Below are 12,940 nucleotides of genomic sequence, written 5' to 3'. Positions count from 1 at the left end.
AAGTTACAAAAAAGGAAGCTCACTAGACTAAGGGCACAGTAAGGTGAAAGACAAGGGTTTCTGGTTTTTTTTTTTTTTTGTTACTTGAAATATAAGGCTGTAAATCAGTCTGGTGGGTTTTAAGAAAAAATAAAACAAGCAAAAAATGTGCTGTACCTTTAATGTGCTTTGAAACATCAAAACTTAAAGAAAGCACATAAGTTCTACAATACCTTCAAATGGAGGACAGCTGATTTTTAGGGACCAGATATATTTGCATGAAAGCTTACTAATGTCCTGAAGACTCTTCTGAAAGAAAACCTATTAACTCTTGTCCTGACAACTGGAGACTGCTTCCATAATGTTTAATACATGTCTTTTACAGAAAGCTTCACCATATCAACAATTATATATTTTTCTTTGTTAAATAACAAAATATGTTTATTGGACTTTGATGGAAATATTTAAGATTTGCCAAATTCCTTCAGTGAGGATACAGTATCTACATTTTTCTTCATGATATGATTAATCAATATCTTGGAGATTTCAGGAAGCCTTAATGTGTTATTCTAAAATATTGGATTAATGTACAGCAGACAGTTCTTTGATGTTGATATGTTTTATTGTTTTTTGGTATGACAGCTGCTCCTGTGGATAATGTCATATAAATACATTAGTTACCATATACAACACATTTCAGTTACACTTCCCATTCAAACTAATTTTCCTTTCTAAATGGTTAAGGCTCTGGGTTACTGATCAGAAGGTTGGGGGTTCAAGCCCCAGGACTGCCAAGCTGCACTGTTGGACCCTTGAGCAAGGTGCTGCATCACGGCTGGCCCTGTGCTCTGGCCCCATCTTCCTAGCAAGCTTGGATATGTGTAGAAAAGAATTTCACTGTGCTGTCAAGTATCTGTGATAAAGGCTTCTTCTTCTTTAACAAATCAAATAAAGCAAATCAAAATTTTCATGAATTAAAGAAAATAAATACATAAATAGTATGTTTTCAGAATGAACAAAATAGATATTTCTTTTATCCCTTCTTTGTAGACTCACATGAAAAGAGCTGCAGTAACATGAGTTTACTTCTGGGGCCTTTTTTTTAAAGCTTCACAAAACAGCTATGTGCTTTCACTGCTTGTATCCAGAGTTAGTTGTTTATTTTCCCCTCATGGTGTTACTCAATGTAACTTTATGCCACATTTTCAGAATCATAATCCGAAACACTTTATTGTCCGAGTTGTGGTCAATTGGTTTTAATGGACACTTTTAAATGGACATTTATCTGTATTGTAACTTGCTATTGAGAAAATCTTGAGCCATTTAGACTTAATCCAAAAGCAGGTTGAAATTTTCATAAGTGTAACTGAAAAGAAAAGAAAAAAAAAGCACCTTACTTGTATTAGAAACCTCATACTAGCCATATCTTTAAAATAATTTCCTTCAAGTAAATGCTGGAGTAAGGCTCCCCCTAGGTGGCTGTCCTGCACCACAACCACTCTCCCATGACCCACAAGTTCAGAAGAGTAAGAAAAATAACTGCTAAAAACATTGCATTGAATTTGTTTTGCATTGACACAGCACAAAAAGGCAGTGGGTTTTATCCCCAGAGTGTTATCTGGGTTGTGGAGTTACAACTGCCATTCAGCTCAGTATAAAATGTGAGATATGGGTTCTATAAGCTGAGAAGTTCAGCATATTTTTGAGAAGACAAAAGAAGGCTGGTGCCATCCATTATACAATAAGGCCCACTGAATAGTTCCTTTCAATTTACACACTTAAAACCTGAACACAACACGATTATAATCTCCTCTTCCATGCATTATTTATGATATTTAAGGCTGCTGGGCCATAGAAGGTTCACGCTGCACGCTGCATGCTGCACGCTACACGCTACACGTTCACGTGAAGAACCGGACCCTGGGCCATTAAACTTCATGCTTGGATGTTCACGTGTTGCGTCTGTTCTACTTTGACCGAGTAACCAACAATATGGACTCTTCGGATGACGACGATTGCCTCATTCTGCTTTTACTGAGACAGAGGAAGAGAAAAAGGAACAGAATTTGGAGCCGAGAACACTTCCTTCTGAGAGAAACCCGTGGTGAATTTCACCGAACATTCTATAATCTGCTTGACAATCCCGATGAAGAACTATTTTTCAATTATACCATTCAATTATATTTTTTTCTGAAGTTTTCCCCTGAAAGCATAGAGTTATCTCCCTAGACCCGTTCTGATTGGCTGGCGCGGCGGTGACCGCATGCATTGACTGGAATTTCCATCTTCACGCCTAGAAAAAAGTGTGCATGTTCATTTCACGCTTCACGCGTGAAGTGTGCAGCGTGCAACGTGAACGCCGTTCTATGGCCCAGAGCAAGTCATGCTACGTTTGTCCACTTTTCTTTACACGCGTGTAGCGTGTAGTGTGCAGCATGCAGCGTGAACCTTCTATGGCCCAGCTGCCTAACATTCCCATCTCTTGTTTGATCAATCATAAATTACAAGTCAACAATATGTACATTTACAATCTAACACGAAGAGCATTTCACTGAAACGAAATCCCTTTTATGTTTGGAGAGAGCAGAATGGTTCAGTTGACAGTCTTGTTGTTCAACTCGAAGAGATCAAGAATGTCGAGCATGGCCTGCTTAATCTGGCTGCCGAAGCGGTGAGAATCCTATGAAAACAAACAGTCAGTGAACAATACAAATTCAACATTCATTAATTTGGTAACAGTAAAAAGTGGAATACTCACAGTCTCTGGACTGGAACACTTGCTGGATATGTGGAAGTTGATGAGCTCTTCTCCAACAATGATATACGACACGCCATAACCGTCATCTGCCACCTACAATGAGAAAACCATCCATGTGGTCAACAAATTTCCTACAGAAGCCCTCTACTGGCATGTTTTTACTCTGAACACCTCATGAAGACCAAACGAGATCTTCAATGACGGCGTAGCTCACTCCAGCCCTGTCTAGTCCAGAAGGAACGAACCAAAGTGGGCCACTTTGCGCAATAAATGTCGCAAGCTATATACACTATATACAAGCTATATACACCCTAGGAATACAGTACCTACCTATTTGCCAGAAAGAATCTAAAACAGCAAGAAATTGATCGAAAAGAATCAATTTTTGTTGAACTGCTCATCTCTCATCTCATTATCTGTAGCCTCTTTATCCTGTTCTACAGGGTCGCAGGCAAGTTGGATCCTATCCCAGTTGACTACGGGCGAAAGGCGGGGTACACCCTGGACAAGTCGCCAGGCCATCACAGGGCTGACACATAGACACAGACAACCATTCACACCTACGGTCAATTTAGAGTCACCAGTTAACCTAACCTGCATGTCTTTGGACTGTGGGGGAAACCGGAGCACCCAGAGGAAACCCACGCAGACACGGGGAGAACATGCAAACTCCGCACAGAAAGGCCCTCGCCGGCCATGGGGCTCAAACCCGGACCTTCTTGCTGTGAGGCGAAAGCGCTAACCACTACACCACCGTGCCGCCTGTTGAACTGCTCATTAAGGCTTAATTAGTCCATAACTTCATTAATAATTGTAATTTAGCCAATCTGGGTAGAAGTTATATGCACCCTAGGTACCCCTACCTTCATGCCAGAAAGAATCAAAATCGATGAAGAATTGAGTGAGAAGAAGCAATGTGTGTGAAAACTGCTCGTTAGGGCTTAATTACTCCATATCTTGTCTGTGAAGGCTCTCAGTCATCCAGGTCATCGTAAACTGTAGGTGCTAAAGAAGGCAACTGGACTTGTTTGAAATTCTTGAAGACGTTTCACCTCTCATCCAAAATGCTTCTTTAGTTCTGTCTGACTCGTGGGGAGTTTCAGGTATTTATCCTCTAGTTGACCAAAAGCAACCCTAAAGGCCTCTGCATGCTCGTGCGACAAGGCTTTCTCAGATAGCTTTTCGCAGACAGTTGTAATTTATTGTTGAGCAGGGATAATAGGCGGGCGCGATGTTATTCACCGGCACAACGCAAGGGGGCACGAAGTCGCTAGAAGTAGTTGGTGGGTGTGGTTAGTGGAGTGTTTATCCTCCGGTTACTTACGGTATAATGACTAGAACTTTTTTTTTTTTTATAATGACTAGAACTGGAGTCGTATAGATGTCCGTACTTCCTCACTTCCTCAATCAACCGCTCTTCATGCTCAATCAGAGCCCTCTTGTCTGCGAGGCTTCTGCGGTGGTCACAATTTTTGGGAGGTGCGCGCAGAGCGTCTGCGAAGGTGGGGGGGCTACGCAGACACTGTCTGCGACGCTATCTGTGAGGACTGGGTTGTCAGCATAAATTGACCTTAACACCTACAGGATGACTGAGATGGTCAGCAACCCATGTGACCTCAACGACTCTCCTTAAGGCCAATTTATGCTGACAACCCAGTCCTCGCAGATAGCGTCGCAGACAGTGTCTGCGTAGCCCCCCCACCTTCGCAGACGCTCTGCGTGCACCTCCCAAAAATTGTGACCACCGCAGAAGCCTCGCAGACAGCGCCGCAGACAAGAGGGCTCTGATTGGTCCACTCTACATCCGCTGTACACGCACTTCCGCTTCCCTACTTTCCCGGTTTGGTTTGTTTTCACGACCGGCATTTTTAAAAACACGAGCGAAGATGGAGCAGCATGAAGAGCGGTTGATTGAGAAAGTGAGGAAGTACGGACATCTATACGACTCCAGTTCTAGTCATTATAAAAAAAAAAAGTTCTAGTCATTATAAGTAACCGGAGGATAAACACTCCACTAACCACACCCACCAACTACTTTTAGCGACTTCGTGCCCCCTTGCGTTGTGCCGGTGAATAACATCGCGCACGCCTATTATCCCCGCTCAACGATAAATTACAACTGTCTGCGAAAAGCTATCTGCAAAAGCCTTGTCGCACGAGCATGCAGAGGCCTTTAGGAGTCACTGAACAGAGGAGGTGGTCTGAGACACCACTTATCAGCCACCTACAATTCAGTCCTTCACACACTTCCCAGAAAACTGAATACACATCCACACCAAGACTCAGCTGACTTCAATGACTCACATAATGGCAAAGAGAGCCAACAATACACAGATCACCCTGATGACCCTCTAGGCTGCTAACACCATTCACACCCAGCCTCCAGTGACCTGAACACCTACAGTGCCTTGAAAAAGTATTCATACCCCTTGAACTTTTTCACATTTTTCCACCTTACAACCACAAACTTAAAAGTTTTTAGTGAGATTTTATGTGATAGACCAACACAGAGTAGCACATAATTGTGAAGTGAAACAAAAATGATAAATGGTCTTCAAAATTTTAAACAAATAAAATCTGAAAAATGTGATGTGCATTAGTATTCAGTCCCCCTGCGTCAATACTTTGTAGAGCCACCTTTTGCTGCAATTACAGCTGCAAGTCTTTTGTGGTATGTCTCTACCAGCTTTGCACACCTAGACACTGAAATTTTTGCCCATTCTTCTTTGCAAAATAGCTCAAGCTCAGCCAGATTGGATGGAGAGTGTCTGTGAACAGCAATTTTCAAGTCTTGCCACAGATGCTCAATGGGATTTAGGTCTGGACTTTGACTGGGCCATTCTAACACATGAATATTCTTTGATCTAAACCATTCCATTGTAGCTCTGGCTGTATGTTTAGGGTCATTGTCTTGCTGGAAGGTGAATCTCCTTCCCAGTCTCAAGTCTTTTGCAGCCTCCAACAGGTTTTCTTCCAGGATTGCCCTGTATTTAGCTCCATCCATCTTCCCATCAACTCTGACCAGCTTCCCTGTCCCTGCTGAAGAAAAGCATCCCCTTAGCATGATGCTGCCACCACCATGTTTCACAGTGGGGATGGTGTGTGCAGGGTGATGAGCAGTGTTAGTTTTCCGCCACACATAGCACTTTGCATTTAGGCCAAAAAATTCAACTTTGGTCTCATCTGACCAAAGCACCTTCTTCCACGTTTTCTGTGTCCCCTACATGGCTTCTGGCAAACTGCAAACGGGACTTCTTATGCCTGTCTTTCAGCAATGGCTTTCTTCTTGCCACTCTTCCAAAAAGGCCAGATTTGTGGAGTGTACGACTTACAGTTGTCCTGTGCACAGAGTCTCCCACCTGAGCTGTGGATTTCTACAGCTCCTCCAGAGTGATCATGGGCCTCTTGGCTGCTTCTCTGACCAGTGCTCTCCTTGCTCGCTCTGTCAGTTTAGGTGGACGGCCATGTCTTGGTAGGTTTGCAGTTGTGCCACACTTTTTCCATTTTTGAATGATGGATTGAACAGTGCTTCTTGAGATGTTCAGAGTTTGGGATTTTTTTTATAACCTAACCCTGCTTTAAACTTCTCCAGAATTTTATCCCTGACCTGTCTGGTGAGTTCTTTGGTCTTCATGATGCTGTTTGTTCTTCAGTGTTCTCTAACAAACCACTGAGGCCTTCACAGAACAAGTGTATTTATGCTGAGAGTAAATTACACACAGTAGGACTCTATTGACTAATTAGATGACTTCTGAAGGCAATTGATTGCACTGGATTGTATTTAGAGGTATCAGAGTACAGGGGGCTGAATACTAATGCACACCACATTTTTCAGATTTTTATTTGTTTAAAATTTTGAAGACCATTTATCATTTTCGTTTCACTTCACAATTATGTGCTACTCTGTGTTGGTCTATCACATAAAATATCAATAAAAAAACTTTTAAGTTCGTAAGGTAAGGTGGAAAAATGTGAAAAGTTCAAGGGGTATGAATACTTTTTCAAGGCACTGTACGGAATGACTGAGAGGGTCAACAACCAACCCATGTGACCTCAATGATTCTCCTTAGGGTTGCTTTTGGTCAACTAGAGGATAAATACCTGGAACTCCCCACTAGTCAGACAGAAATGAAGAAGCCTTTCAGACGAGAGGTGAAACATCTTCAAGAATTTATACATACTTAATGTACTTACTTATGTATGTGGGATCAATAAAGTTAATCTAATCTAATCTAATCTAATCTAATCTAATCTAATCTAATCTAATCTAATCTAATAATTTCAAACAAATCTAGTTGCCTTCCTTAGCACCTACGGTTTACTCCATATCTTCATTATTAATTGCAATTATGCAAATTTGGGTAGAAGCTATATGCACCCCAGGTAGACCTACCTTCCTGCCAAAAAGAATAAAAATCAGTGAATAATTGAGAGAGAAGAAGCAATTTTTGTGAAATGTGGATGGCGCTGGACGGACGACAGACAACACATATGATGGCATAAGCTCATGGCCTATTGGCCAGATGAGCTAACAATGAATATTAAACATCTACTTTATTTTTATTCAGTGGTTTAGTAAGAATTACACAATGGTCACTGGAAGAATGCATGTAAAGGTAATAGCATTATTTCTCATAGTAGCAGTTCTATGCAAAATATAATCCTTAACCTTAAATCACAAGTCATACACATCACTGCCATGAATCAGGTTTTACTTAGAAGTCATCCCAAAGCAAAAATTAACCATTCCCAGGAGCAAAATATGAATGTACTTTTTTTGCTAAGTGAATTTGATTCATATTTGCTTAATACAAATTGGAAATTGTAGGGCTAAACAATAAATGCCGGCACTTCTGCTTTATTTGCTATATGCCTTGGTTTGACTTGGTCTATACCTCATGGTGTGTATACACTGTGTGATTTTGATCTGCCCCTGACAAAAGATGACCAACGTGATATGGAGATATCTTTGGTCGTGGCTCCAAAATGGTTGCAATAAACTTATATGATTGCTGAAATCTCACAGTCTGTATGCACCATAAAACTTACGTTTAAGATGCTGTTTTGGAAATCTTTTTAAATATTACCCTACATATTAATCATGTGTGTTAATAGTTCTTTATATACATTTTTCAAATTAAAATAATTTGTATTTCAGGTCGAGTTAAATTACTAGGGCTACTGCTGGTTGTCATGTTGCACCAACTGGAAATCATCCTTCCAAGTACCAAATTAAAATGTACTCAGTTGTACTTGTTGTGCATGTGGACTTACTGGTCCAAAGCCACCTCCAGTGGTGACGTACTCTGGGTGCTTCTTCAAATCAAACAGCTCCACCTGCTGCAGAGGAGTCTGACTGGTGGACAGTCTCCATGGCTCAGACAGTACCTACACACAAAGGACAAGGATTATTTCAATCCATGCACTGTATTTGGAGACAATATTCTATGTATCATTTTTGTCTTGGAAACAATCTAACATCAGCAGTCTAAACTGCCTGTTTATAAACTGTTCATGGGCATGGGATCTCACCTCTTTTAGGAAGGCCGAGTCAACCCCCAGGTACTTGGACACCACATAGAGGCAGAAAAGATGGCGATCGATGCCTTTGCCAGTCATGGCCATTCTATAGAGCTCCTGGTGCTTTTCTGCTGCCGACTTCAGAAGTTGCAGCTTCTCCTTTCTCTAAATGAAGAATTTGATTTTTTTTCATACAAACAGAACATCAACCACTGTATAATTTATCTCTGTCTCTTACATTCACTGCAGTGTAATAATGTATAACTAAGATGCAAGCTATTTATAGCTTATAAAGTTCTGGGTTGCAATTATAGCTTATAGATAGAGGATATTACACGACTGCACGAAGATACAAAGTTTATCTTATCTTCGAGTGGTGAACATAGTCAGTGGGTAAAGCGAACGAGTGAAAATATTTTCAACATGGTCACTTCACTGCTGCGGCAACTTGCGGGTAAGCTAGCGTTGGCCTTCAAGAAGGCCTAGGGCGATACATTTTTTATCCCTCCCACTATAAATCAAAATCTGATTGGTTAATTCATGTGTCACTTCCTACATAAACATACACTGCCATGGGCTTCTGTCCCAGCAATAAAGTCCTAACCAATGAGTGAGCAGCTCTAAACTCTTCTCTGCCTAGAGACAACATACAAAAAAATCTCATTGGATAACTCGATTTTAATGCTTGGACAGTAACCCTTTCATTTTTGAAGCACATTTGATAGAAAATGAGGCCGAATTAGAAGAGAATAATTATAATGAAAGAATGAAAGCAATTAAAGAATGAAAGAAATTAAACATAACATTTGAAATGCTGATATGTTTGGGCTGTCTCTGAAGGCCTAGAAGGCCCTGATGGATCCCCTCTATTTACAAGAGAAAAACATACCAACGGACATCAAAAAACTGGAAAAGAGAGCGTGTACAGTTAGGTCCATAAATATTTGGACAGAGGCAACATTTTTCTAATTTTGGTTCTGTACATTACCACAATGAATTGTGAACAAAACAATTCAGATGCAGTTGAAGTTCAGACTTTCAGCTTTAATTCAGTAGGTTGAACAAAATGATTGCATAAACATGTGAGGAACTAAAGCATTTTTTTAAACACAATCCCTTCATTTCAGGGGCTCAAAAGTAATTGGACAAATTAAATAATTGTAAATAAAATGTTCATTTCTAATACTTGGTTGAAAACCCTTTGTTGGCAATGACTGCCTGAAGTCTTGAACTCATGGGCATCACCAGACGCTGTGTTTCCAACTTTTTAATGCTCTGCCAGGCCTTTACTGCAGCGGTTTTCAGTTGCTGTTTGTTTGTGGCCCTTTCTGTCTGAAGTTTAGTCTTTAACAAGTGAAATGCATGCTCAATTGGGTTGAGATCAGGTGACTGACTTGGCCATTCAAGAAGATTCCACTTCTTTGCTTTAATAAACTCCTGGGTTGCTTTGGCTTTATGTTTTGGGTCATTGTCCATCTGTATTGGGTCATTCCATGCCAAATCAACAAATATCTGACAAATTTATGCTTGACCATCTCAGATTTCAATGAAATTTGGAGGGCTCAGAGATACTATTAAAATAAGCTAAGACCCCAAAATTTGAGCTTCCTCTCTCCAACGGTTTCAGAGATACAGGCATTTGAATTTTTCGATTTTTTTGTTTTTTGCTCAAAACATACATATTTCAAAGTGTAATATAATCTTTATTATGCAAGATAGAAACCTAAAATTTTGCACAGAGAGACTCAATGTCTTGTACTACAAGCTTCAATTTAGAATTTCAGTGGTCATTGTATATTAGATGGTGATTTTAACAAGGAAATTAAAAAGACAAATTTGCATTTTTTGCATTTTTAACTCATTCTGGAAGCTTGCCTGTGGCAGTAATGCTTAAACTAAGAACGTTATTCAAATCTACACAGAAATATCTACCAATTTCAGTTTTACCAAGTCTCCACTATTCCTAGTTTGTCTGTAATAGGGTTTTGAAATTCGCCGATTTCTAAAACATGCCATTTTCAGTAGCAAGAAATCCAATGTGGGATAGCAGTTAGGAACTTGTAAATTTTTTTCAGTAATCCCCAAGACCCATATTTTATATTTCCAAACTTTTGTTCTGTGTCTCTCAAGTATTTTTAAACTACAGGGGTTTAAAAAATCCATTTTCACCAAATTCGAATTTTTGATATATTTTCATATAACTGATATTTGAGGGTTAATAAATACTTCAATAAGGCTCAAGTAGGTTAGGAGACATGTTTCTTCCTCAATTTTAAATAAAATTTCAATTAATGCTCAGTATTAATTATTTGTAAATTGATTTTAATCTAGGGCGGCACGGTGGTGTAGTGGTTAGCGCTGTCGCCTCACAGCAAGAAGGTCCTGGGTTTGAGCCCCGGGGCCGGCGAGGGCCTTTCTGTGTGGAGCTTGCATGTTCTCCCCGTGTCCGCGTGGGTTTCCTCTGGGTGCTCCGGTTTCCCCCACAGTCCAAAGACATGCAGGTTAGGTTAACTGGTGACTCTAAATTGACCGTGAGTGTGAATGGTTGTCTGTGTCTATGTGTCAGCCCTGTGATGACCTGGCGACTTGTCCAGGGTGTACCCCGCCTTTCGCCCGTAGTCAGCTGGGATAGGCTCCAGCTTGCCTGCGACCCTGTAGAAGGATAAAGCGGCTAGAGATGAGATTTTAATCTAAGACTGTGTAACATTAGCAATCAATGACCAGCTATTGTGTACCAGTCAACAGCCAGCCTTATCAATATCAACACAGCACAATAGGTGACCTTTGATACCAGAACAGGTGGCTCATATCTTATAGTTTTAGAGTCTGTAAACTGCATACTTGTTCAGATAACATTATATTGCTTGGATTATATTAAATACATTATAATACAGAGCACTGAGAAAATTTACCAATGTTATTAACTGAATGTGTTTCTTTGCAGGGATTGAATATTTTGAATAGTTGACTAGGGAATTTAATTGTAGTTGCTTTCAATTTGAGATCAGTATAAATGAGTTTGTTCTTAGACATCTAGAAATGGCTGAACTTCCTCCCTGTTCTATAGGAATTGGACTAAAAGATTCTGACTGCCATAAACTAACATACAACAGAAATTGTAAGTTAAATACACTCTCTCAGTATAGTTTGGAGCAAATTTCATTAATTAAACAGAGAACTGAACTTGAGAACATTTCAAGCACAGACACAGTATGTCTGCATCATGAGAAACTGTTTCTGATGAAATATGAAGAGCTACAGAAAAGTTGTTGTGATCCATATGAAAGGCACAAGAAAAAAGTTAAAACAGAATTACGTTCAATTCTTCCTGAAACAGCAGATTCATTTTCAAAACTGATAAATAAAAATATTAAACCTGGACAAAAATTGTGTTCTAAATGTTCACAGAGAGTGAAAGAACATTTAAGCCAAGCAGATTCAGCAGGTTCTACAGAATCAGAACAAGAGAGCATGTGTGTAGATGTGGATCCAACATACACTGGTGAGGTAGCTGAATCACTTGACAAAAGCCTTGTGTCAATTGGTTGCTCTCCACTGAAAATTGCCAAGTATAGCCACAAACAGAAAGCTGCATATGGCAAAGCAAAGCTGCAACGAGTAGAAGAAACTTTACGTTCTAAAATGAAATTTTATTAATTAATGAAATTTGCTCCAAACTATACTGAGAGAGTGTATTTAACTTACAATTTCTGTTGTATGTTAGTTTATGGCAGTCAGAATCTTTTAGTCCAATTCCTATAGAACAGGGAGGAAGTTCAGCCATTTCTAGATGTCTAAGAACAAACTCATTTATACTGATCTCAAATTGAAAGCAACTACAATTAAATTCCCTAGTCAACTATTCAAAATATTCAATCCTTGCAAATCCAATTTTAATGTGGATACCCTCAAATGAAAGCTGAAAGTCTGGACTTTATGTCCATGTCCATTATATAACTATAACTTGAATATGTTTCAGTAAACAGGTAAAAAAACAAAATTTGTGTCAGTGTCCAAATATATATGGACCTAACTGTATGTATAATAATGTATAGTGTGTATGTATAATAATAATATTGGCTGGCTTTTTTCATGGTATATCAGATATATTTAATTCAGCTAGCATGATATTGAACTCATCTTTGACTCATTCAGTATCATGCTAGCTGAATGGAATATATGTGATATACCACTCAATGCCAGCCAATATTATTTAAATATGTCACTCAGATTCTTGATGTAGTGTGTATGAAAATTGCAAGTTTTGCAACACAAGAAGATGAAGTTCACATCTTCAAGCCAACATGTGATGTTCTTTTTATTATATAGACACATTCACAAACAAAAAGTACCCAAATTTATCAAAACAATTCATCGATTTCTTCACGAGTGACATAGAGATTTACGTCACGGTTTGGCTCTCCATGTCCCAGATGCAGCTCGTATGAAAAATGCAAGTGGTGTATTTCCCAGTAAAACACTCATGTCTATTTAATATAAAAAGGTATAAAATGTGTTTATATACAAATGTCATTATCTGTGCACAGACGAAAAATTTTGGATTTGGGACGACGACAAAAATGTGGTACAACAAAAATATCCTTTATTCAGATCCATAACCAGGCATCTATGTTGAAAAGAAATTTACTTTGTAATAGATTGATATGCAGAATGTGCATACTA

At 39.4% G+C, this 12,940-nt stretch overlaps 1 protein-coding gene across 2 annotated transcripts in view; it reads right to left on the bottom strand.

The window, feature by feature from the left end:
* Nucleotides 1–579: 579 nt before the first annotated feature.
* The window catches only part of cpt1ab (carnitine palmitoyltransferase 1Ab (liver)), an 85,886-nt gene continuing 73,525 nt past the window's right edge, over nt 580–12,940 (bottom strand). For both annotated transcript variants that reach the window (XM_060915072.1, XM_060915073.1), the window contains exons 16-19: nt 8,270–8,422; nt 8,012–8,125; nt 2,738–2,830; nt 580–2,659 (exon numbers count right to left, since the gene is read on the bottom strand). In XM_060915072.1, coding sequence (XP_060771055.1) covers nt 2,573–2,659; nt 2,738–2,830; nt 8,012–8,125; nt 8,270–8,422 — 447 coding nt within the window. In that variant the 3' untranslated portion in view covers nt 580–2,572. The remainder of the gene's footprint in view (nt 2,660–2,737; nt 2,831–8,011; nt 8,126–8,269; nt 8,423–12,940) is intronic.

This window comes from Neoarius graeffei, chromosome 2, assembly GCF_027579695.1.
Source record: "Neoarius graeffei isolate fNeoGra1 chromosome 2, fNeoGra1.pri, whole genome shotgun sequence".
In the NCBI taxonomy this organism is placed as follows: domain Eukaryota; kingdom Metazoa; phylum Chordata; class Actinopteri; order Siluriformes; family Ariidae; genus Neoarius; species Neoarius graeffei.
The sequence above is the reverse complement of the archived record's forward strand: the minus strand, read 5'-3'. Positions and strand labels throughout refer to the sequence as shown.